A 27,436-nucleotide genomic window follows, 5' to 3' on the forward strand; every position below is an offset into this window, starting at 1 on the left:
AGAGGCTTGGCAACTGACTCATATTTATGACGGCTGCCGTGTCCCAGGGTCACGTGATCCCCTTTTGCGACCTTCTTACAAACAAAGTCAAGAGGGAAAGCCAGATTCACTTAACAGCCATGTTACAAACTTAACAACTGCAGTGATTCACTTAACAACTGTGGCAAGAAATTTATTTATTTATTTATTTATGGGATTTATATCCCGCCCTATCTCCTGAGGGACTCAGGGCGGCTAACAACAACAAAATTTAAAGGTCTCTGTACAGTAAATTAAAATTAAAAATTTAAATAAATTAAAGATTAGTGTTAAAATTGTAAACATAATTAAAATCCCTGTCAGTCTAGGTCAGCCAGGTGGAAAAGGAGTGTTTTGAGGCCGCGGCGAAAGGACTGGAGATCTTGGGCCATCCGAAGCTCAGGGGGGAGCTGGTTCCACAGGGCTGGCGCTCCCACGGAGAAGGCTCTTCCCCTGGGGGTCGCAAGCCGACATTGTCTAGCCCAGTGTTTTTCAACCACTGTTCCGCGGCACACTAGTGTGCCACGAGATGTTGCCTGGTGTGCCGTGGGAAAAATTGAAAAGTAATTATAAAATACTTTCTTTGTGTTTATTTGATTCCTATTCAAGAGAATTACTTTATATATAGTCAATATAGGCACAGAGTTAAATTTTTTAACATTTTCTAATGGTGGAGTGCCTTGTGATTTTTTTCATGAAACAAGTGTGCCTTTGCCCAAAAAAGGTTGAAAAACACTGGTCTAGCCGACGGTACCCTGAGAAATGTCGTAAAGTGGGGCAAAATTCACTGAACAAACGTTTCAACTTAGCAACAGAAATTTTGGGCTCACCTGTGGTCGTAAGCCGAGGACTACCCATATGTCAGTTTATGAGTTGCGACAAACAATGAATCTTCAGACTTATCCGAGAGGATTTTGGCAAGCAAACTATTCCTAGGAGTAAAGGGCCCTGCAGAAAATTTCTGAGGACAAAAGCTGGCTGGAAAGGAAGATTGTCCCTGAAAAGGCTTCTGATCACCGTTTTTCCAAACACTATTTAAAGTGGATGTTTTTTGTAAATGTCTCTATCCCAGCTATAGGCCATAAACAATCTTTAAGCCGCTTATGGTCATATGTATCTGAGTGCAACAGCATGTTCTTTATTATTCACACGGAAGAAGCCTGCCAATATGGCTCCTTTTCAAGGAGGTCTGCTTGCTTTTTCTACCCTCAGTACACTACACGTTCGCATACGCCAAACTCTCCCTTTTCTTCAGTCAGAACTTATTAAATGGAGTCTTCTAAGTTTTCCCCCAAATTATTGGGGGGGGGGAAGAGGAAGGGAGAGCAGGTTGCATAATCTTGTTATTTGAAAGCAGAGATCTTCCGAGGTGCTTAACTAGGAAAAGTTACACACGTTTTGAAAACGGCTTTCCTGTGAGTTCAGACTAATAAATAATAAGACTGTTCTTGGCCCTTTGCATTCGCTGGATGGACTCGTCACGTACAAGGAAGGGGGGGTGGGAAGAGGGGATCTGCAAAGGAACGTCTTTTCTGTACCTATTTGTTGAGAGCTCCTTGGACATGAGCAAAAGTTTGACATCTAAAAGAGTTACTTGTTTTCAAACCATGAATTGGAAAACTAATAAAAGTTCAGCCACTGCTGAATAAATTGTTCAAACAAGGCACATATGCTGTTCCCTCTCACCAAAAAGGCAAGGAGGACTTAGGGAATTATCCCAAACTGCCTAATCCCGGATAGGCCATAAACACATTCAAATGATCAAATATTATCTCAGGAAACCAACTATATAAGGTTCAAATACACGCACAGCCCCATTCCCTTCTATTTGCTTCTCACTTAAATGCGCAAATCCTGAGTGAACAAGCCACAATTAATCAGAATTTTCCATCAGGAAACCATGTTTAATAACTTCAGGTAAGACAGGACGTGGTATTATAGTTTACAATTGCTTTCCATATCCTGGTTTGTTTGGAAGCTACTAGTTGCAGTTTTTGATTTAGACAGAATTTGAAGTTGCTATTAGAGGCAACTGTCTCACTTAGCCACCACTTGTGTAAGGCAGAATTAAGTAGGAGACAAGATCTGATTGCTCAAAACCGGACACTGCTTTTCCCACACCAACTCTGATTCCTAAATGATAGGAAACAGGATTCAGATGTATCAAAGCCAAGTCAAATACTTTAGAAATAAATGAGGCATTTAAACAGGAAAGCAAGGTGATGTTTTCTTCCACACTTCTTTAATCTATGGCAGATGTTCCAAAACTGTGTTAAATGGACCTTCTCCTTCTCCTTATATTATCGTAATGCAAACACAACAGAACAAATTTCTTGACTGAGGTGCCTCTTTTTTCTGTTGTACCAAAGCTCTTCTTCTTATGGTTTTAGGAAATATAGATTTTCCTTGCTAATAATTTCTTCCACAGAGGACCAGCAATTTCCCTCCACCCCACCCCCAATACGGTATCCCCAATTTCTTCTTCCTGCAGCGGGAACAAAGTGGATTAAGGTAGTACAGCAATCTAGATACAAAAGACAAAATGTGATTTGGAGCATGTTTGGCCATGCGTGTTGCATCTGTGGAAAATGCCTTAAAGCAAAGCATCTCTTTGTAAAATCTCATTTCATCTGCGAAAGGTAAGCCACAGGAGCTCAGGAAAAGACCATTTTTAAAAAATACTCCCATTTTACCCTTTGAAGCCATCATCTCTGCAGAGCCCTAATGTGTACCAAAACGGCACTGGAAAATGATTAGGAGAGAAGGGCTAATTATCCGCATCAAATTAAAATCCCAATGATCGATACAAGAGAGAAACATTGGGAGGTGCTCTCTTTTCATCCAATGAATTGCACAAACGTTAGCATCAATACAGTCACTGATGGTGTGCCTCAGTGTTCAGTCATAAAGCAACATTCCTTCATGGCGACCTAAAGAAATTTCAGCTCCTAAGAAGCGTGTCCACACATTTCCATTCATCTCCATACAAATCTTTGTATTGGCTCATACTCAATTTTATGTGTCAAAGTCGAATTTTTGTACTTCCATATGTAATCAAGGATAAAAATCTTACTATAGCAGTGATGGCGAACCTTTTAGAGACCGAGTGCCCGAACCGCAACCCAAAACCCACTTATTTATCGCAAAGTGCCAGGGCCGCATCAGCATTGTGGTGCCCTCAGGGGGGATGGGGGGTGTGGCCCACTGGGTGGGCGTGGCTGTGGTGGTATGGCAGACTGGGTGGGCGTGGCCAGGGTGGGCATGGCCACCTTGATGTTGCTCGTGGGGGGATGCCTGTGGGGGCTGGGCAGGATTGGGGGAGATCCAGGGGGGGTCTCTGGTGGGTGGGGCAGTGGGCAGGAGGTTCGCCCTGCAGGGTGACACCGGGGTTAGGGTGGGACTGCCATTGCTGCAGGGCAAGGCAAGGTGAGGCAGGGGTGGCTGCTGCCTGACACTATCGGCCCCCACACAGAGAGGCCAGTGAGTGGATGGGGCCATGCTCTACCACCTCTACTCGAGCTTGCTAGCCAGTTGCTTCACCTCCTTTGTGCTGGGCGGGGCTGCCACTCCGGGCTCCGGCGGTGGCCTAATAGACCTGCGCAAGCTGCTGGCGGTGGCAGCAGGTGTGCCCAGAGAGAGGGCTCTGAGTGCGCCTCTGACATGTGTGCCATAGGTTCGCCATCACTGTACTATAGCAATCCCTTGGTTAATCACATCTAACCTTGCTTTTGTTTTCAAGAAAGCCAAAATCATCTTCTGAACACATACTCTTCTTTTTCTTAGTGGATCGGTAATGTTTGTTTAGGCGCTTGGGTTTCCTCTGCCAACTTACACCCAACCACAACATGGATCTGCCCTTATATTCTTTGCAATGCAACGGAGGAGCTCTCTATGATTCTTTGAAAGAAAGTCTCAGGAAAGTCAGTGAACCTTATTTCCAGAGAAATGGCTACAGAATGGTTGCCTCAGTCTCTATTAAGACATGTTGTCGTGAATGCCAATTAACATATTTAAATGTTTTTTCCATTTTCCATTCAGATGCCAGATGCAAAATTCCACTCCTACTTGCGACAGCTACGTTTTTCTCTATCCTTTCAATGTATTAGCTGCAATTCACGTTATCTTAAAATTGCCAAGTTTGAAAAAGAACAATGCTATGGTCATTTAATGTGTTATGTAAATATTCTCCACACTTGAAACTCTTACTGTTCAAAAAGAAATCCTTTTAATGACAAACTATTAATCAGGAGAGGCATCTATACCAATCCTTCAGGGGCTTGTATGTTTCAAGGCAAAGCAATGGCTCGTGAACAGGGTCAGTGTTCCAGATACACTGTGCAATTTGGGAAAAACATCCGACTCACCTGTGCGGGAATAGATAAACCATAAAGCTCCTGTTAGCAGCGCACCTATCATAAAAGCTGCGAAGGCAATTCCCACAACTGTCAACGTGTCCAGGCCGTGTACAACAGCTGTGAAATTCAGAGATTAGAGAGAGGGGGAAAAAATCAACACATTTGTAACACAGAATCAAAGATATTTTTACTAGCATTCAGAAAGAGAAAGAAACAAAAAGCGAGGGCATTTTTCTTCCCCTAAATTGCATTTTGTAATCAGGACGCGGTGGCTCAGTGGGTTAGGACGCTGAGCTTGTTGATCAGAAGGTCGGCAGTGTGGCGGGTCGAATCCCAAGTGCTGCGTAGCAGAGTGAGCGCCTGTTACTCGTCCCAGCTTCTGCCAACCTAGCAGTTCGAAAGCAGGTAAAAATGCAAGTAGAAAAATAGGGACCACTATGGTGGGAAGGTAACAGCGTTCCGTGCGCCTTTGGCGTCTAGTCATGCCGGCCACATGACCACGGAGACGTCCTCGGACAAGCGCTGGCTCTTCGGCTTTGAAACGGAGATGAGCACCGGCCCCTAGAGTCGGAAACGACTAGCACGCATGTGCGGGGGAACCTTTACCTTTACCTTTTAATCAGGACTTGGCACCTTTTTGGGCTCACCAAATGTACCTCAAGCTCTTTTTGGCCCCAAATAGGCTTATTCGGTCCCTCCCTCTCTTTCTGGCCCAGGTCAGCTTTGCTTTCTGCTCTCTATCGGGGATGGTGAGAAGGAGACAGAACAGTACAGGTAATCCTCAACTTACAACCACTCATTTAGCGACTGTCTGAAGTTACAACAGCAGTGAAAAAAGGGAATTGTGATTGTTTTTCACACTTACGGCCGTTGCAGCATCCCCCTAGTCCAGGGGTAGGCAACCTTCTGGGAGCTGAAGTCCACGAGTCATAAAAGAGCCAAGGTTGCCTACCCCTGCCCTAGTCACATGATCAAAATGGCTTTATCAACTGGCTGATATTTGCGATGACTGCAGTGTCCCAGGGTCATGTGATCACATTTTGAGCCTTCTGACAAGCAAAGAAGTCAGATTCACTTAACAGCTGCATTATTAACTTAACAGCTGCAGGGATTCACTTAACGACTGTGGCAGGAAAGGTCGTAAAATGGGGCAAAACTCACTTAACAACTGTCGAGCTTATCAACAGAAATTTTGGGTTCAACTGTGGTTGTAATTTGAGAACTTCCTGTAGATGTTCAAGCTTCATGCTAATTCCGGCAAATTGTTGCCCATAAAACAAGAGAAAGCTGGGTTGAAAAAAGCTGGTACAGAGATTTGGGATCACAACGTCATGCCAAAGGAAAGTCTAAACAACACCATTTAATACATCTTCGGTTAGTGTGGCCTGTTATTTCACAAGAACAAAGCAGAGAAGCAGGATATAATTTTAAAATGTAGCTCTGTTATGAACAACTTCAGCCTGCTAGGTTTCCCGCTGATTTCTGCTTGTTTTTAAGTTGGAAAGACCAAAATAACTCGCTTCTCTAATTTTAGCCTCCTTGGTTTTGAAGTCACGCTTGTGCCTTTGAGGTAAGGCAGGATAAACTCATTGAAATAATTAAATAAGACGGCTGCCAATTCTGCTCCCTCTCCCCAATGTCTTCAGCATATTAAGTGGGGAGCGGAAAAGCCGTCAACCAAGCAGGAGTGCCAGCTTGAAAGTCAGCAAATAACATAAATAGAAACAATTGTTTTTCACGTTTGGCAGCAGTTTTAATTACGGAAATCGGTTCCAGGCTGTAATATGGAGCCTGCTCTGGGAGAGGCAGGATAATCTGTGTGAGTGTACATCTGGTTCCTGAAAGCCTGGCTTTGAACATGTGCTGAGCAACGGTAGTCGCTTCCAGCCCTCAGAACTTTCACTCTTTTTATGCAAGGATAGGTACAAGGTAGAGCCTCGTTAATTCCTACTGAGGTTCGGCTCCAGCTTATCAAGACAATAAGGACACTTTCTTTTGCCACTAATTTCACTGGAAGGCCATCCTAATTCGGAGTGCTCTCTCTCTCTCTAAATTTGCAGGATTCTTTTTTAAATTCCCAGGATTCTTTTATTTTTTTGCCATGTATCTCTATACATTTGACCTAGACTGTGATGTTTCTCTGTGTCATATATATGTATGTGTGTGTGGGGGGGTATATGCATAATGGTATTTTTTTGAGAGCTGAATGCAACAAAATTTAATTTTAATGTATGCCGATTAGATTAGCATTTAAACTGATATTCTACTCTACTCTACTCTATTCCCTCAGCTAACTGCTCACAATGACACCACCTTCTTCAACACCACAGTATTATGTATACAGGTAGTCCTTGACCTATAACCACAACTGGGACCAGAATTTCCATTGCTAAGCTAGGCCACTGTTAAGTGAATTGCAGCTGATTTTACGACCTTTTTGCCATGGTTGTTAAGCAAATCACCATGGTTGTGAAGTGAATCCTGCAGTTGTTAAGCGAATCCAGATTCCCCCATTGACTTTGCTTGTCTGAAACCAGCTGAGAAGATTGCAAGTCATGATAACATCACCCTGGGACCCTGCAACCATCTAAATAATTGCCAGTTGCCAAGTCCTCAAAATTTCGATCATGTGTCTGTGGGAAAACTGTGACGGCCGTAAGTGCAAGGACCAATCGTTAGTCACTTTTTTCAGTGCCGTTGTAACTTCGAATGGTCGCTAAGCGAATGGTTGTAAGTTGTACTATTTATTTATTTATTTGGATGTCATACAATTTCATTCCTACATGGCCTGTACATGTCTTATTTGATTTTTTAAAAAAAAGTTTAGAGGGCTTGCTCAGGCAAAGTAGCAAGCAAAGATGGAGGCCATGGATCTAGCCATTGGTGAACCCAGGGATGGGATTCAGCCAGTTCGCACCGGTTCAGCAGAACCGGTAGCTAATGTTTTGTTGCCCAGGCCCACACAGAGTACCGGTTGTTCACATATTTGAATCCCACCACTGGGTGAACCCCATTCACCAATCACCATAGTTTTATTAATTTAAATATTATTTATTTTATTTTATGGATAATATTATGTATATTTACTTCTATGGCCCAAGATGGAGAATTCTTGTCTTAAGCCCCTTTTCCAGAGCAAATTGCTTGAGACTAGGATGTATTCCAGGGACAAATGGGAATTTGAACCTGAGGGCCTAGTGACTCTTTGGCAGGTTCCCCACATTAGATTGATTAGATTAGATTAGATTAGATTAGATTAGATTAGATTAGATTAGATTAGATTAGATTAGATTAGATTAGATAACCTTTATTGTTATTTTTTTCCTGTGGGCACAACGGCACACGTTAAAAATAAAATTTAGTTGCTTGCTCTCAAGTGTACACATACATAACACACATTTAAAACATACTATATACAACATATGTATGTATATATGTACACATGGGCTTTCTCCTAAAGAAAACCCCTGTTTCTCTGCATAACTCATACATTCAAAAGGTTTAAAACCATTCTCAGTTCAGCTGAGAATGAAAGAGTGAAGAGAAGAACAACAAAGATAATAAGACAGGCTCAATCGTACGGTGAATGGCTAAGGGGCTGAGGGAACCAGGTGTGGCTACCTAATGAAGAGAGGGCTTAAGGGTGACGTAATCGCTATCTCTGGTACTTGAGGGACTCTCACAGAGAAGAGAGGGTGAACTTATTCTCCAAAGCACCTGAGGGCAGAACAAGAAGCAATGGGTGGAAACTCATCAGAGAGAGATCCTGACAGACAGGACGATTAATCAGTGGAACAGCTTGCCTCCTGCAGTTGTGGGTGCTACATCACTGGAGGTTTTCAAGAAAAGATTGGACAATCATTTGTCCTGGATGGTATAAGGCAGGGGTAGGCAACCTTGGCTCTTTTATGACTCGTGGACTTCAACTCCCAGAATTCCTGATCCAGCCATGCTGGCTCAGGAATTCTGGGAGTTGAAGTCCACAAGTCATAAAAGAGCCAAGGTTGCCTACCCCTGGTATAAGGATACCTGCCTTGGATAGGTGATTGAACTAGAAGACCTCCAGGACCTTCCAACTCTGTGATTCTATTCTATTCTATTCTATTCTATTCTATTCTATTCTATTCTGTTCTGTTCTGTTCTGTTCTGTTCTGTTCTGTTCTGTTCTGTTCTGTTCATTTCCTAGATGTAGTTCTTTAAAAATAAGTTGAACTATATATACTTACATGGTGATCCTTCAGAAGGATTTAAGTGGTAGGATTTATCTGCCAAAAAAAGGAAAGAAAATTTTATACCCATCAGAAATTCTTAAGTAGAATCTGTAACCTAGTAAGAAATCCAGTTAAACTGACCAAATCTAAGTGAGAACATGAAGAAGAGGAACAAAAATCTATCTCATTAACTGTCTTTGGTGAAATAATCTTGAAAAACGCAAGCAACCAAAGTTACCAGGTGCTGTCCAATTATTGCCAAATAACAAGTATTGGCTTTTTCTGTAAAGAATTTGATTTCACCCTTGAGGTAATGGTAAAATAGATACGGTTATCCCAAAGACTAAATAAGTACGAGTAAGTTGGAGACATGTAAATCCAAGGCACCGAAAGAATAAAGAGGCAAACTTATTTTACTCCCAAAATAGTTTGCATAAAAGAGTTTCTCCCAGTCGAGAGACCTTTCAGAAATGTGGATTTCAAAACCCAGAATTCCCTCAGTTACTGCTGAGAGATGAAGCCCACAGATTCTGACTCCGATTGCAGAAGACAGGCGCATGACATCTACCTAGGGTTTAGCCGTCACCAGTTTACCAAAACCATGATTAACATTCATATCTTAATATATATTTAACATATATATTTGTACAATCTTCCATTTCCTGTGCTGCTTTCCACAGTCTTGGAAAGCAAATGAGTGGCACCAGAGTAACAGAAAATGCAAACTAATTAATAAAAGAAAACCACATAGTAGCCAGAAGTCAAACATTTCTAAATATGTTTCTCATTTCACGAGGACTGAATTCACTATAGCAATGGAGTCCTCTACATACACTAATCCAACTTTGCAACATTAAAAAAAATCTGGAAGGATTTGTTTTCTCTTAAACATGCATCTATATTATCCTTGATCACCATTAATGGGAGTCACGTGTGTAACACGTGGAGAGAAAAGCGAATTGTGGAACTGAACATTCTGTTCTGATTCCGTATCTATGGCATCTCCAAGTTTCTTTATTTGGCTTCTAATGCAGATCTAACAGGAATGGATCCAATAATATGGTTTGTAACAATGCACACAACAAATGGCCTGCTTTGCATCAAAATCTGTGATAACTAATGTCTTGGAGATGCAACTCTTATTTAGTTGCTATCATTTCTAAGCCTTACAAATTTGCTCTTAGTTCATAATGACAATGGACCACAAGGGCTTGCTTCATAACCAAGAGGGCGTATGCTGCACGCTGGTGCCCATTAAGATGAATGTCTGAAAAATTCTAGGACACTTTCCAGTAGACATCCCACAATAAATTTTACCAGCCCTTGGTTCACTATGTTTATTATCAAACTCTTTTCTCTTCTAAAATAAGAAAAATCTAAAAAGATCTACACAATATTTGGTTTAATTTAAACTACTGAGGTATTAGTTTCCTTAGAGAATTGAACCCAAATGACATCCATTCTTGCTGATCCAATGAGGCATTCTGCTAACTATTGAAATTCATGAGAGATTATAGATATGGCCAGAAAAACACAAAAAAGCAAGCATTTTAATTGCATTGTGCACAGAGACCAAATATTTCAGGATTGTCCTCACTGGATTCGTTTGTGTCAAGAATAAAGATTTGCAAAAAACCCTTGAGGTCTCAAATAGCTAAGCGGAAACAGTTGTTCTTCTCACACCCCAAGCAGTGCACCATGGGATACCATCAATTGCTTAAATGCCAAGAAGAACTCTCTGTATGTGACTGAGGTTAAGGGATTTCTGATCTTCAGCTTTCTTTTTTTTAAAAAAAATCCCTTAGAAAGCATTCCAGAATTTGAAACAGCGCTTGCATAGAAGTGAAAGATTTTGATCTCCATCTGAAAGCACTGATTCCCTCTAATTAATGTGCCATGTCTACACCAAATGGAAGTATGCAAGGTTGAGATTTTAAAAATAAGTAAAAAATGCTCATTTGCTGCTATTGTTAGAGGGGCCCCAAAGAAAGATTATTTTCATATACCCATGCATTGTTAGCTGGGCTCCCGAGCTTTTGCCATCCATATGAATCAACCCTGATTTTGAAAACATTGGTCCAACTTCAATTGGTTAAGATTGGCTGTGGCACTTGCCATGTTTAATCACCTATTGCTTTTTTCAACTCTATTTTATATTCTCTCTTTACAACCTACAATATGGGGAGATTATATTCTGTAACATTCTACCATTTTTCCATTCATCAAGTGGGGGGGGAGAGGAAGAGGAGAGAAAGGAAGCACAACAGGGATTTATTTAAACAAAACAACAACAACCAGTTCCAATACAGGATGAATAAGGTAACGTTGGCTTAAATAGCTCTTTCCAAGTTGGCAGCTATTCTGGTGTGTGTGTGTGTGTGTGCAGGGACTGTATATTCCTCAGCTAACAGTAATGCCTGAATAATTTGAGACAGAAATCAGAATTTTGGATGTGGATTATGTTCTGGTTTATCAATGTCCTTCCAACTAAACAATGAAACGAACCTTTATATGCAACATCATTTATAAGGAATGTTCATAGCACTCAGTTACAAAGAGGCAAAAAGGATACGTATTTATCCAGCACTTCAGATTTCTGGCAGCTTCAAATTAAAAATAAATAAAAAATTAATACACACCACACAGGACTGTTTCTTGTCTCGTATGGGGTAGAGAGAAAAGGGGGAAGATTATATAGCACTAACAAATATATTTAGAGAGACAAGGATTCCCTTTGTAGCGTGATCCTCTTCTTAGTTCTATCTGTGCAAATAATTTCGGGTTATCAAAACGACTGCAAATTTTCTCTGAACACACGAAACTATTTGTATGTTAATATCGGATGGGTTCAGTGAACCAATTAACTGCATTAGGTTAATTTAATTGGTCAGAAGCCTCAGAAAACTAAATTCCAAATAATATGAGGAGCATTTTAAGAGAAAAAATTGTGTGAGAGAAGGAAGTCAAAATAGAAAGTAGAAGTGTGGATTGTGGACTTGGACGTGAAGCACCAGAAAACAAACTGCATACGATAGAAAAGTTTTATCCGAGCAGATGGAAAGTAAGGGTGTGTGTGTGTGTGTGTATGTATGTGTGTGTGTTAACATACCAATATAATCAGTCCTCAATTTATGACCACAATTGAGCCCAAAATTTATGTTGCTAAGTAAGAAATTTGTTAAGTGAGTTTTCGCCCCATTTTACGACTTTTCTCACCAAAGTTGTTAAGTGACTCATTGCAGTTATTACATTGGTAACACGGTTGCTAAGTGAATCTGGCTTTTCATGTGACCCCCCCGGGACACTGCAACCATCATAAATGTGAGTCAGTTGCCAAGCATCCGAATATAAATGTAAATCATGTGACCATGGGGATGCTGCAACGGTCATAAGTGTGAAAAATGGTCCTAAGTCACTTTTTTCAGTGCCGTTGTAACTTCGAATGGTCACTAAATGAATTGTTGTAAGTCGAGGACTGCCTGTAAGGCTAAGGCTAAGGGTAATCTAGAGATTTGTTATTTAGTGTATATATTTCCTCCTCCTGAAAAAAGAGATTAACAATCATACTGATACAAGGAGGGGGGAAAAGGAATCCCTTCATATTTCTAAATATATATTGCCATTTTCTTTGTTGGTCGTCTTTATTAACAGAAACATATTATGCCATGGAACATTTTCAATATATATGAAGTTCCGTTACAATGTTTAAATAAGTATTTACAGCCCCAAAGAAAGAAATCATACAGCTTTCCCAATATCTATAGCATAATGAACAGCTGGAATCAATTGGGCAGCATCATTTAATGTTTATGAATTCCATATATAGAAGCAAAATACATTCCTTTATGAATCCTTGGCCAAATTGCACTTGGAAGAAGATTTAAGGAAAAGATGAGTGCAAACAAATATTAGTGTTTAAAAAATAATGGTGTCTTATAAATCAGGAATAATAATAATAATAATAATAATAATAATAATAATAATAATAATAATAATAATAATAATAATAATAATAATAATATCATCACCACCAGAATGCAAAATTGTATATGCCTGAGGCAAATATGTTCAGTACCTTCTGGTCTCCCTTTAGTTATCACAGCAAGAGGTTTGGTGAAGGTTTTCTTATTCTGCATCATTGCAAAGATCATATCAACATTAAGAAAGGTACACGCTTCATCTGGATGGATACACTGCAAGATGGAGATAACAGGCAGCTTGTAAGATCAGGGACTCACTGAAAATATTTATATTATCACAGCAAATGTTCATCATCATCATCACCATCATTATCAGCATTTAGTAATATTTACTCAAGAAAGGACAAAACTTAAAAACATTTTCCAGGAATGTTTGCAAGAATTCCTTCCAGTTACATTTCAACTTTTCCTTGATACTTGAGTTACTTAAAACTCTACCAATCCCATCACAAGACCCTCACTTGACACTCCCACACCTGAAGCCCTTAAGTAGAACCCTGACACTGACATCCCCCAAACTCCACTGAAGAAGTTACCTAGCCTGGTAACAAGACATTTGGAAACCAACCTTTAAGCTTGGAGAACGAACCTTCACCCTCATCCTACACCCGAGCTACAGATATTCACCACTATTGCAAACGCTACCGATTCTCAAGGCTGCAGAGAGTCTCTTTTGTACAATGTCCACTTGTTGCTTCACAACTGTGTTGAAAAGGTTCTTCTGTTTCCTACCCCACTTGCTATCTTCATTAACCCAATGATCACAATAGGTAATGAGACTAGACAAGATGACTGTTGATCTGCTCTAAGACTGTTCAGGTTTTTCCCCCGAGTAGAAAAGTAATATTGCCCATTTTAAAAAGATGCTGATTATTTTAATGTTTTGGAACAAAGAGACCTTTTTTTTACCTGTTTACAGATATTTACTACATCCATAAAACAAATATTCTATGTGAGATAAACAATTAAAAAATGCAGAAATTGTTTAATTTTATTTTCCTTCAAAATCTTCTGAAGCAGATTAACCTAAGAATACACCAGTAGAGGTTCAGAAACAATAGCATTATTTTATCTCAGCAGGATCTGGAAAATTAGTGCTAATGCATTGTTTACAACAAATGTGATGAGCACTGAATAGTTTAAGTAAACTTGAACCGCTTCAACAGCAGAACGCAATTTCTATCTTATCTTAGTGGAAAATAACCATTTAGTGGCTGGATGGAGTCACTGAAGCAGTAGGCATGAGCTTAAATGGACTCCAGAAGATGGTAGAGGACAGGAAGGCCTGGAGGAACATTGTCCATGGGGTTGCGATGGGTCAGACACAACTTCGCAACTAACAACAACAACAATATATCATGCCGTCAAAAGCTACAGCAGTTTTCACTGGGAAAACTCAACATATATTGTCCTACTGGTATTAATTGCAATTATTCCTAAGTTTATTAACCTTTGGGAATCTATTGTAATGACAATTTATACCAAGTAGCTTCATGAATGAAGGCAAATGTACATGTCCCAGGATAATGTTTCAGGATCCAATGTGGGTCAGTCACTAGGGACCAGATGTTTAGTCTTCCAAGCTTTCAGACTTATGCTGAAGCCCACCTACAGAGAACTTCTCTCTCACCAGAATGTGTGCTTTGGCCTATTCTATACCTAGTATTTATGTGGCACCCGGTTGGGTGTGGCTTCTTACATTCTGATCAACCAATAAGAAGCCACACCCACTCAGCTGCCATATAAATACTACACATAGACTAGCCCAAAGTACACATTCACGTAGAGAGATGTCCCCAGAGGATGGGCTCCAGAACAAGTCTGAAAGCTTGGAAGACTAGACCTCTGTTCCCAGTGACCGACCTGGATTGGATCCTGCAAGTAGCTTCAGCTCACCTATGTTCAAATGAATTAACCCCAGTGGTTAAACTGGCCTTCTTGAGAGAATTTTTCACCTCCCAGAAATGCTCAGCTGACATGGCACACTGGTGGAACTGGATGGCCTGCAGTCCAACAACAAGGAACGCACAGGTTGGGCAAGATGAATGGATTATTAGAATAACTGATATAGGCCTGTCTTGTATGCCTGAGGAACATCCTGGGGAAACACAGAATATTCTTTGGACTAACAGCCCAACCTTACAATGGGCAAAATGCTAGTGGTCAATTACAGTCTAAGGTCTTGCTACAGAAGATCTTCCAAAACCGATCATCCCTTCTGACTCAAATGCTTTCAGGAAATGGAGCTGTATATATTATTCTTTTTTAAAAAGCTTGTTTTGAATGTAAAGAAGAATGAGACGGAGGAGGAAGCATAGGAAAAAAAGGGGAGGAATAACAACAAAATACCTATTAGGTTACATACAAAAAATATCAATCAGCCACATTTTTAGAAAAACCATTAATCCTTGACCACATGAAATTATATTCATCAGTCTTTCTTTTATGCTGGAAAAGAGCCAACTCCGAGCATTCATATCAAGCCCTACCTCAATATTATAACAGCTCCAAGTGCAGAGGAGTAGCTTCACACTGTACAATCTATTCTAGAAAAACTCACTGTTACTCATGTAGAAAATGTATCGGTTAACATTATCTGTGGCAAATTGGTTTTAACCAATCAGTCACACTTATAACTTCTTTGGCTACACTATTGTGTAAAGCAGCTTCCCAAACTTGGCACTCTCCAGCTATGCAACTCCCAGCCAAAGTCTAAGGCTGGGTTTCTTAAACTCAGGGCCATGAGCCCCCTTAAGAAATGTGGCCAGAGTCACATTTTAAAACAAAAACAAAAACTGGGCATGCAGAGGCAAAGAGACAGCATGGCAGCAATGTTTTGTTTTGTGCTTTTTCTCTGCAAGTTGGTTGTTGGTTCATCCAAGGCAGAACACAAGCAAGTTTTGACAACACTCCCCGGGGCTGTCAAACTCCATCTGCATGCTGATCTCTACCTTCCCTGTTCCAATCTGTAGCAGGAAATTGCAAATTGCCAAGTATGCGACTATCCGTGATTTCGTGATTGAAATTACATTATAAAGAGCATGTGGTATGTTTATTTCTTGCCCAGCTTTAACCTTAATGCAATCAATAGTTTTCTTCATCTGACATTCATTTTAGAACTTTGGCTTTCTCTATTTTCTTTTTCAGTGATTCACATGAAATAAGCAAATTCTTAAGTTTCTTCAGAATTGTTAACCTACCAGAATGGTTGCAGTGTAGGTGAATCAGACTATGTATGATTGGTGCTCTCAGAAAACAATCTATGGCCACCTTTGTTGTTAGATCCACACATTAACCACACACACACACACACACACACATACACATTAACCACACACATTAACCACAACGAAGGAAGTTTTGGCCTAAGTTTTATGTTAAAATTCTTAGTGGTGGTGTAGATTGCAGCACAAGGCAATTACAGATGTGTGTTTCTGTGTGCCAGAAAGAGAGAAAGGGACAGGAATCTTCTCACAAATTACCTGAGCTAATCCTGGAATATCTTTCTCTTTCTTTGTGCATAAAGTCACCTCACAGTGTAGAAAGAGAAGAGAGCTGTTGAATGTGGATTTGAATAAGAAGCTAAATCGCTTTTTGTCGGTCTGTGTGTTCGGTACAGGAAAATTAGCTTTCGGAACATTGAAGAATCTTACAGACTCATCCTTAGGACAAACATTTTCAATAATGGTAAATTCTGACATTCGATCAGGATAGGAATTTGGTGAAATAAAGCAAGTTTGGATTACAAAGCCCAGGGATCTCTCAGCCTTTGTCAGAGAAATCTGCACAAGAAAAGAAAAATAGATTATGCTACATTTAATGTTTTTGAAGACTGCAGAGCAGTATAATAAAGACAATCAATCAGATGTTGAATACCTTGGCTACCCCTCCCACTTGGAGAATCTGCAGAATTAGGAAACCTGGTGCCTGTCATTCCCCCCACATCACGAGGGATTTTAAGAGTTTCAGTCCAAAATATTCAGGAGACTTTTTTTTCTTTTATGGTAAAAGTGGAATATGGAAACATACTTTTATAGATGTAATATCCTCAAAGTCTTTGGTATGTTAAGTCATGGTTACTTTGTAGTTTGTTCAATAAACCTTAATTGGCTGGGTTCATATATAATGCCAAGTCAAACGAAAACTAGCTGCATTCTATTTTAGCACAGGCTGAACTCATTAACCAAGAGGGATTGCACTCTTTTAAAGTGTGGTGACACAGACTTAGTCGACTGTAGTTGGATGTGAATGTTAGTTTTTACAGAGTCAAAAACAATCGACTTTATACTAGAACATGCCATTGACAAATTAAGGAACAAATGAGAATTTTATCTTCTACCCCTTACAGAGAGAGGAGAAAGAGAGGGACACTACTGTATATTGAGAATTTGTGTGTGATACACAGCCGGTCTTGGAATTTTTTTTCACAGTTCTTGGTTGTTTGAAACCACCCAGAGATGCTTGAGATGGACGCCCATATAAATCTTTTAAATAAATAAAAAAAGGAAAGAACTGTGCATGCTCATTTTTTAAACTGTGCGTGCTCATGCATGCTTTGCCGGCAATTTGCAAGAGAAAAACATGAAACAATAGAGCATTATTTTCATGAATGGTTGTTATTTCATAGAAGGCTTAATGAGGAAGACACATGTTTTGCACTGGACTTGCCATATTACTAAGATTCCTGGTCTTTACCACAAAAGAATTATCTTATTCAAGATTGGTACAATTTCCTTTTTTCAGAAACCACAAGAGGACGCATCTGCCTGCCAGAGGCAATTGAACCAGGCGAGCTTAGGACATACGAGAACAGCCTCTTCTCAGCTACCATGGCTCCTGAAAAACATTTCATTGATTCCTGTTTCTGCTTGAGTCAATTACCTCGACAAAAATCTGGCTGTAGTCTGCCACAGAGAAGAATCCTTGAACTGGGGTACGAAAAAGCTCCGTCTCGTAGAGTTCCATTCCAAAGGTGGCATTGCCAACATGTATTTCAGGGGGCCAGAACTTGGAAACCTTTGGATCTCTGGGTTGATGGAATGTGCAGTTGAACTAGTCCAAGGACAAGAAGATAAATTAATTTAAGAAGATAGGAAAACATATAAGGAAAGGCAAGAACAGTTGTGGACTCCACGTGGACTCCCAATTACATTTTTATAGCCTTAGAAAGCCTTACAGTCCTGTTGCCAAAAGACCATATTTCAGAAGCGTGGTCTTCTGCCATTTTATTTTTTAATGTTTTGAGGTTAGATCTAAAATATTTGAGTGATTTGGTGGCCTAGTTCCACCCAGTCAGACAATGTCTCCATAAAGACCCAGACATACATCAACACTCCCATCACAAATATATTTCAAGTATGACTGATTTACAAACATTTTTGAAAAAATCAGGCTTTCTTTAAAATTGAATTATCTCTCCATTGCTTTGGTTCAGAATGATGTTTTCTTTTCATCTTATTTTCCTGTCTAACCCTCTCATGAGTGATACCATAAAGTCCTTATGAATACAAACAATCAAACAACACTCTCTGACCTCATTAAGCAGCAATTTAAATCTTCTTCACTAAATTTATGGCAAGAGAGACTTATATTCTTAAACACAGACAACCGAACAAAAATAAATGTTTGGGGCGAATTTATCATTTTGAACAAAGAACAGATTGGGAGATAGGATAAATGAGGATACCCAAAAATTCTGGCTGAAGGGAAGCTTTTCTTAAAACCAAAAAAAGCCTATTTGGGGAAAAAAAGATTCATTGGAAAAACACAGAGACTATTCACACCTTAACAGCATGAAAAACTGATATTGTTTTGGGATTGGAAGGAGAACATTAGTACTCTGGTTCCTGAATCAATAAAAAATATATAATTCACAGGTTCACAGAAAAGTGCCTAGCTTTCAATCAGTCCGTGTATCATAAATGTTGTTTATCAAATACTTTTAAAAACTCTTCTAAGAAATGATCATTATCAGTCTTCTGAATTTTCAAGCCAAACAATGGATACATACCACAACAATGACAGGTCGACTGAAAAAGGTGATGTCTGATTCATCGGTGTCCCCAGGAAAACCATTATCCCCTGATTCCATGTCTTCGTAGTCAACTAGCCAACCACTAGCTTCAGTTGATGGTGACACCTGGATAACAATCTTTAACCAAATGGAGAAAGGGGACAAAAACAACAACTGTCAAAGCTGTTCTGGGTTCTGGTCCCATTTCACTTCTCTCCTTGATAAGAAACGTGCAAGGAAAAGTTGGTTATGGGAATGATCTAATAGTTGTAGATCTGTCTGTTATCTGCTGTTTTAAGCTTATCCTACTTTTCCATGCAACCATTGTTTGAAATGTTAGATCAAGAGAATAACCGCATTCATAACCACTTTCCCAAATTTTAGCCCCTTCCAGGGGATATGCTGGCTAGGCAGTTTCAGGATATGAAGTTCACAAATCGGGGAAAACTTGTTTCAGTTTGTGTACAGCATGCAAACAGAAGAAGCCTATACAAAAGGCTACACAGGTAGTCCTCAACTTACAAAGTTCATTTAGTAAATGTTTGAAGCTGCAACAGGACTGAAAAAAGTGACTTGTGACCATTTTCCACACTTACAACCATTGCGGCATGCCAATGGTCATGTGATCAAAATTCAGACCCTTGGTGGCAACCAACTCATATTTATGATGGTTGCAGTGTTATGGGGTCACCTTTCGTGACCTTCTAACAAGCAAAATCAACGTGGACACCGGATTCACTTAACAACTATGTTACTAACTTAACATCCGCAGCGATTCACTTAACAATTGTGACAAGAAAGGTCATAAAATGGGGCAAAAGTCACTTAACAAATGTCTCACTTAGCAACAGAAATTTGGGGCTCAATTGTGGTCATAAGATGACCACATAAGTATGCTCTAGTCAGCAGGATAGCTTAAAAACAATTTACCTTAAATTTTGCAGTTGATTACAGCAGGAGTCCCCAACCCCCAGTCCATGGACCGGTACCGGTCCATGGACCTATACCGGGCCACAGCATGCCAGCAACCGGTCCACACAAACAAGCAAAGCCCCATCCATGGGATGCAGGCAGCACACAAAACCACGCACCCTCTGGTCCATGGAAAAACCTCTCTCTATGGAACTGGTCCCTGGTGCCCAAAAGGTTGGGGACCTCTGAATTACAGTTTATTTAAACTGTGATTGTTAGTTTGCACAGAATTTGTCAGGTATTGGTCAAAGGTAAATGAATGCTGAATGATTCCTGTTCCTTTTCAGTAGACAATAAAAAGAGGAAGTACGTACAGAATGGCAAGTTTCTAAAGGATGCTTCACCTTGTAGGAAGTTACTGAATATTACCATTACAAAGAGCTACCCCAGCATCTAAACCCTTCAATTCCACCCCCATATCTTCCCAGTCAGTCAATTTATCTGTTTGCATCATGGTAAAAATAGGCTTATTGTTAGGCTTCCAAACCTGGAGTGTAATAGAAGTAACATATTGGTTTTAAAAAGCCAACTGAGTATTGGCACACAAATGACTATACCAGCAGTTTTACTTCTCCTTCTGGTAAAACTATAACATATACTGCATTTCAAAAAAGTAATGGTTCATTGAACTGGACTTGCATATATCCTACTTTTTAATAATCATCACAATGTTCAGTAGGCAAAGAGCTTTAACCTTATACTACTTCAGTATTTCTTTATTTGAATAACACGCTATAATAGTGAGTTTTCTTCTTTTTGCTTTGTATTATCTTCTCCCTGCTATATACATTAAGTTTTTGCTACTCCCAACTATGCTTTTTTAAAAACAACAACTTATTGAGCGTATTACTCATTTGTGCTTTTCATACACAAATGTTCCCTACATATTCTTCTGGATTTCCTGATGATGCAGCATTTCTTCAATTCAGTTCTACCTTTGTTTGCTCACATGACAGATGGTTGACATGCAAAAGGTATTTCTAAGCTTTTTCAGGCATTTGCTTCATAATTCACTGCTAGTTTCAGTGAGTTAGAAATTGGTCTGAGTACCGTACTAAGAAAAACCTGTGCTTTTGAGATCAATTTAATGTTTAAAGATAGGAGTCCAACTGCTGAGTTGAGATCCAGATGTATTTTTCCACAGCTTGTTGATCTATAGTTTTTGTTGGGTACATCTCTAGATCAAATGCCAAAAGCTCTAGCCAATAAAGGATTTTAAATGTCTTTTTTTAAAAAAAAAAAATTGGATAAGGCTATGTCTGATCAGGTTGCCTTAGCTATATTTGAGTTGGACAACATTTTTTTCTTCATTTGCCAAAATTGTCACCATGTGCTGAAATTACAAAACCCAATAACTATGCTTGTTTACCTGAACTGGCCAACATCCGTCCAAGTCACAGTGAAAATGCTGAATCAGACTGAAGGGAAAAAAATCTTACATGGGCAAAATAATTTGCATAGCTGTTTATACACTTGGAAAAATCAATTTCAACCCTTGGATTCAAATTTCCAGCACTGGATATACATTAATATTGAAAATATATTTAACATAACTAGCATACACCAGGAAAAAAACCCCAAAGCATACACAATATGCTTTAAATTAAAATATGACTTATTTCGTAATTGCCAAGTTACTGCATTTGTTTTACTTCTAAATAAGTTTGTGCTTGCAGCTACTACTGAAAAATACCTGCAATTATCCAAATACTCTCACCCCAATCCAATAATGATGAGCAAATGAAAGAGGTATCATACAGTTCTATTAAACATATTTATCCTTGTTCAGATTTTTGCATACCTTTGCCACTGAATGTTATCAGATATATATATATATATATATATTCTCTATTGAAATAGAATCTGTGTGACAAACTAATACTAAAGTTTCACCCTTGCTTCATATATGTCCAAAACGAAGTCGCCCAACTGGCAAAGTACAAGAAAGAAAACCCAAAAATTGTAGATTCCTTAATTAGTTGCACCATTTTAGTTGTTATAACTGCAACCAAACAGTTCCAGTTTTTGGTGATCAGTCTTTTACTTGGTTCTGTAGGAAATCTGGCCCATTCCTCCATGTCAAGCAGCTTCAGAAACATCTGAGGGTCTTCTAGCATAACCATTTCAGATCCTGCCATGTTTTTACTGCACGTTAAATGACTTGACTTCAAAAATAATAAGACACAAGATCAGATCCTCTGCATAAGTCAATAGGACCCACATGAAGTTCTTGTAAATTTTCAGGGACAAAGATATGCAAAAATTCAGACAATCAGAAGGGTAGCAAATTTTATTTCAGAGATGTGTATTTGACAAATGGTGTCGTCCTACCATCTCTGCATTAGAAATCAACATTAGATATGGTACCATATGCACCTGAGGAAAGATATTACAATGGTAACCTATGGACTAAAAAGCAGCTAGGAAATATTCCTCCCCTCTCACATATTTTGCCCTTCAGTGTTTTTAGCTATAAATCTGGAAAAAAGATGTGGAACAGATTTCAGTAGCTTTGTATCAGAGAAACAGCTCAGAAATAATCTCTGCTGCTCCTCCTGATGTCTTCTAAGAACCGAGGAGCAGAAAGAGAGATTTGGGGGTTCCGTTTCAGTATTTTTCTAGGAGATAAAAAGACTCACAGAGTTGAGATAGACGATGTTATCCAAAGGATAGGGAATCTGTCGGGTCCCACAATCTCGCAAAGACGACTCCAGAATGAAATGGGTCCTGTTTGTTTTAGCTCGGCAGCTAGGATCCAGCAGAGAGAGCTGAGTCCCAATGAAACCGCTAGCCTAAAAGGAAACAGAACAAGCTAGAAGGTTATTACCTGAGCCACTGATCAGAACTGCAAAGGGCAGTGATAAAAAGCAACAACTGGCACCAAGCATTTTCTCTCACATCGAGAAACTCTGTATTAGAAATCTATCCTATGATGCTTTGTGCTGTCACAATGAGTGAAGTAGGGAACCGGCAGGGCAGGTATTTGTTGTGATTCAGGGTCAGCCTGTGGGTTCGGCAGTTGGGTCGGACGACTCAGAGGAGGAGGAGGGGGGTGTTGAAGAGCTTGCTGAGGGGATTGGACAGCTTGATGAGAGCCCCCAGCAAGGCCCCTCTCATCTGGTCACGATGCAGACCCAGCTGTGTGAGCCTGACAGCGTGGATGAAGATGACCCACAGCTGGCCCTGTTCAAGGACGCCCGACGCAGGAGGCAGTCAGTCAGGAGTAAACAGAGGAAGGCAATGGGGCACCTCGGAAGGAGGCACAGAGAGGCCACGCCCTGAACTGTATTTAAGGGGAATGTGTGGGAGGGCTGGTTTGCTGAAGGCAACCGCTTGGATTGTTCCTGCTTCTTAGCTCGTGTTTTATGGTTGGTGTCTTGTCTTACTCTGTTTTATGTGAATAAATTTGGCAGGCGTAATTCCAGCCTCTTGCCGTTTGTAAAGGGGTTGTCCCTGCCTTTTCTGCAGGGCCGGTAGCAGGCTGGTACAGAACAGTATTCAGCAGACAAGCAACTGGATAATCTACCCATTCAGCAGAAGGAAGAAATGAAGATCCTGAGAATGCAAAGTAGACTTGAACATTTCGGAATACCACGCTGTAGAGAAATTGGGATTTTTGAAGTTCCCCTCCGTTTTTGAAGAAACAAGACAAAGCTTCTTCACATGTATAAAAGCTATCATAAGAAGGGAGGAAGGCAGTAAACTTTTTCATTTCCTCTCTGTGGGATTTCTGTATTGGTGGACTTTTAAATGGAGAGATTTGCAAAAAGGGATCAGTTATTTCAGGGGTCTCTCCAAACTTGGCAACTTTAAGACTTGTGGACTTCAACTCCCAGAATTCCTCTGGCTGAGGAATTCTGGGAGCTGAAGTCCACAAGTCTTAAAGTTGCCAAGTTTGGAGACCCCTGCGTTATTTGAAACAACACGGGGCATTCTACTATCTCAAGACTGTGACTTTATTCTCTTAACTAGGCTTTGCACCCTACCTGAACAAAAGCTGCACTGCTGAGACTGCGGACTCAGCTGAGTGTCACTACTTTTTTTTAGAGCCAAATGGAACACTAATGGCCCCTTAGATAATAATAATAATAATAATAATAATAATAATAATAATAATAATAATAATAATAATAATAATAATAATAATAATAATAATAATAATAATAATAATAATAGTTTAATTTCTATACCGCCCTTCTCCCAAAGGACTCAGAGCGGTGTACAGGGCAATAAATACAATAAAAAATACAGTGTACAAAAGTTAAGATAGAATTAAATATTAAGCCCAATTACAATAAAATTAATTAAAATTAATATTAAAATTCCCAAACCCCTCAGACCAGGCCAGCTGATTCAAATAAATAAGTTTTTAGATCACGGCGGAAGGAGCGAAGGTCAGGAGCCGTCCGGAGCTCAACCAGTAAACGGTTCCAAAGGTCTGGCGCGCCCACAGAGAACGCCCTCCCCCTGGACATTTGCTGAGCTGATGAGAAGAACATCTGCTTTTGCTTTGAGGTTCAGCAGAACCATATTCATCAGAACAAGCAAGAGGAACCCCAAACGATACAAAAAAGCTGTGAGGATACCGGTCTTGCGCCGGTATGCATCTGCCCAACCGGAATCCAAAATAATTTATTTTGAAATGAAATGTAAACAGCATACTAACCTCCAGCGAGTCTTTTGCCACAGCTACCATCATGGATGTATCGTTACATATCACAGACATGGCAACATCAACGCTACCTTGCACTTCTTCTGGCTCTGGGTCTTTTGGAAGAAGCTGTTCAAAACCATGACTGGCCATGATTGGGTCAACAGTGTCAGCTGATGGCAAGGAGCCTTGGTTCTTCTCATGAAGAAAACCAAAATGCATGTCTTCATTCAAACGTGGAGCTTTAATGCCATGTAGTAGTTCCTTCAGCTCTGGTGGAAGGAAATCGTCTTCTTCATCATTCATTTCTTCTACAGAAAGAGAGAAATTACAAATAGGAATTCCATTCAACTTATTCATAATTAGAGTCATGCATTGGTTAGTTCACATAGCATGTTAAACCATGTTATTATTTTTTTCTTTGCCATCCCAAGAAATAGTTTCTTTGGCCTATTTTTCTTGCGACAAGTCAACATTTGATGGTTTATGATTTCCATCTTGCTTTAACCATGACTTATTCTGTTTGAATGTGTAACACTGGCTTATTCCTAAATTTGTCTTTAACTCAACTTAGCTCTTGTTGTTCCTGGCAGAAGTAACAAAGAGAAAAATCCTAGGAATTTACCCAATATGTCTTATCTGTGAAACTGACTTTGGCTTGTTCCTGGCTTTCTCAACCAATCATGGTTATAATAAATGGCTCTAACAAATCCTGACTTAGCAGGATGCATGAAACAGACAGTATGTTAAGAATGCTATTTAATTTGCTAATTATGTTATGTACAGTTAGGATCTGATACTTCTCTTTCTTCACAGGAAACAACAATGAAAGTATCACATTTGGTGGGGCAAGTGCAAAAGAAGATATAATCCTCTCCATTCTTTCAATCTGCCCAGTGTTGTTTTCCTCCTGAAAATCTAGATCCCGTTTAGTTTCTTGTTCTTGGAGGGGTAAAAACTGCCTTGGTAAGTTATGCAAAATATAAAAGTATGAATTCCCCTCAGCAACCTTAGCTCAGGAAAACAGAACATTTGAAAAATGAAGTACAAAGCTGAGAATCATCTCACAAATGTAACATTCTGCACTGTAACTTCCGGGAGCAAAAATGCCTGTCAAATATCTTCTCAATTCAAGACCTTTCGAAAATGGACTAAGGAGAGCAAAAGAATACTGTTGTATTTAATACGATCTGATGTTCTTCCTTACCTGCATCCATGAGGTGTAGGTGAAACTTATTAGCAAGGGGTGCTTTTGTATAAGTAGTAACTGGGTAGTAGCCATGCTCGTATGCCCAGGCAATTAAATTCTCATGAGAGGAAGGCATATCAAACACTATAGTTTTACTCATTGCCATAGAGCGTTCCGTTTCTTTTCCAAAGCCAACCCCATTTGATGTCTATAAAACAGAAAATAAAAACTTTAGCCCTGGACAGAGCTATTTTTTCTTACAAAACTTTTTTTTTAGTTTTGAAAGGTTTAGTTAACTATCATTTCAGATCAAACTTTGCATTCATTCATTCACTCACTCACTCATTCATTCATTTTGTGCCATTCAATCAGAAGGAATCAATGTTTTCTTGTCCACACAAGGAATTTTATCAAAAGGAACAAAAATTAGTGGGTAATCTGTAAGATATGTTCAAACAATTTTAACTGAGGAATATCCACATCGCAGAACCTCATCGCTTCATGAGATTCTTGTATTGATAACCACAACATATAAAATGGCTCTCTGGGTTTGATCGCATCAAATAGTGCTTTTGACCATAACTGCACTTAGCAAACAGAATGAGACCCTCCATGCCAAGGGATAATTGAGAGGAAATACACACTGCGAGAACTTTCTGCAACCTGATGCTAAGTACGTTTGAAATTCAATTCTCAGAATCTCAAACCAGTAGGAGAAAGGACAGAAAGGACAGTGTAATGATTCTTATGGCTTATAACTCATTACTAATGATCGGCAGGGTATGAAAACCTCTCTTCTCTACCGCCTGCGCCTATCAGGCAGCGATATTTGAATTAAATTGTAATTTTTGGTATCAGAATGTTTGGAGAATCAGGGGACCACCTGTAAAACTGAAGATCGTCCCCAAGTAATCTTTTAAGTCTTTGGGGAAAAAAATGTTTTCCACTAGGGCAGGGGTAGGCAACTTTGGCTCTTTTATGACTCGTGGACTTCAACTCCTCAGGAATTCTGGAAATTGAAGTCCACGAGTCATAAAAGAGCCAAGGTTGCCTACCCCTGCACTAGGGCAATAAACACAATTAGAGCAATATATTAAAGTGTGCAATAAAAATAAAACACTACATATACATCATCCAAGTTCCCTTAACTGTTTGCAAAAAGCTTCCAAGAATCCCCAAACCGGACCACTTTAGCATTGTTGCATTTAAGCAACATTGCGAAAATGGTTACGCAGAAATCATACTTTGCTGCATAAAAGGAAATACATATGGTACTGAAGATAGTAAAATAAGAATAGGCCCCAGGTTGAGTACAATGTTTATTTTTATTTAATTAAATTTTTATACCGCCGTATTCCCGAAGGACTCAGGGCAGTTTACAGGGCAGCATAAAATACAATATAAAGATAATATAAAATTAAAATAGATTAAATTAATTAAGCCCAACAATTCAAACAATACTAAAAGCTAAAACCCCTTCAGTCCAGGCCTGATAAATCGAAAAACCAGGTTTTCAGGTCCCAGCGAAATGAACGCAGATCGGGAGCGGTCCGAAGTTCCACCGGTAAATCATTCCAAAGGGCAGGCGCGCCCACAGAGAATGCCCTCCCTCTGGGGATCAAGGTGCAGCAGGTATAGAAATGCTTTAGGAAGAGAACTGATCTATCTCTAAGCTTACCATTGCCTTGCATTTTCCAGTTATTGAACTGAATAGCTCTGTTCCCATTTATTTTTTTCCCTTATGGATGGGCAAACTTTTTATTCTAGACAGCATTTTCCCAGAGATACCCCGTTGAGGAATCATAGTGAGCAGGACTAAAGCACAGAGGGAATCCAAAGCCAGAGGGCATGTCAGACCCCTATGCCCCTCCGTAGTGCGCTCATTCTTCCTTTCTGATATTTCTCTTTCTCCTTTCCTTTTTTCACCAAACCATCTTTTCTCTCTTCCACGCAACCTTAAATTGCAGATCGCCCTTCCCAATTCAGCAAGTGCTTTCTCTCTGCCATTCAACTCAGTAAAAGCCCGTCAAAGTTTTACTGATTTTAA

General features: G+C 39.7%; 1 protein-coding gene across 1 annotated transcript in view; it reads right to left on the reverse strand.

Annotated features, from left to right (window-relative positions):
• Positions 1-27,436, reverse strand: part of TGFBR3 (transforming growth factor beta receptor 3) — a 163,359-nt gene that overhangs the window by 9,397 nt on the left and 126,526 nt on the right. Inside the window, exons 8-16 of the mRNA XM_081322295.1 lie at positions 25,408-25,597; positions 24,216-24,511; positions 22,189-22,341; positions 18,575-18,715; positions 17,446-17,616; positions 16,047-16,346; positions 12,660-12,777; positions 8,600-8,638; positions 4,383-4,490 (exon numbers count right to left, since the gene is read on the reverse strand). Of these exons, the coding sequence (XP_081178421.1) occupies positions 4,383-4,490; positions 8,600-8,638; positions 12,660-12,777; positions 16,047-16,346; positions 17,446-17,616; positions 18,575-18,715; positions 22,189-22,341; positions 24,216-24,511; positions 25,408-25,597 (1,516 nt within the window). The remainder of the gene's footprint in view (positions 1-4,382; positions 4,491-8,599; positions 8,639-12,659; positions 12,778-16,046; positions 16,347-17,445; positions 17,617-18,574; positions 18,716-22,188; positions 22,342-24,215; positions 24,512-25,407; positions 25,598-27,436) is intronic.

This window comes from Vipera berus (assembly GCF_964194415.1).
Source record: "Vipera berus genome assembly, chromosome: 3".
NCBI classification, from domain to species: domain Eukaryota; kingdom Metazoa; phylum Chordata; class Lepidosauria; order Squamata; family Viperidae; genus Vipera; species Vipera berus.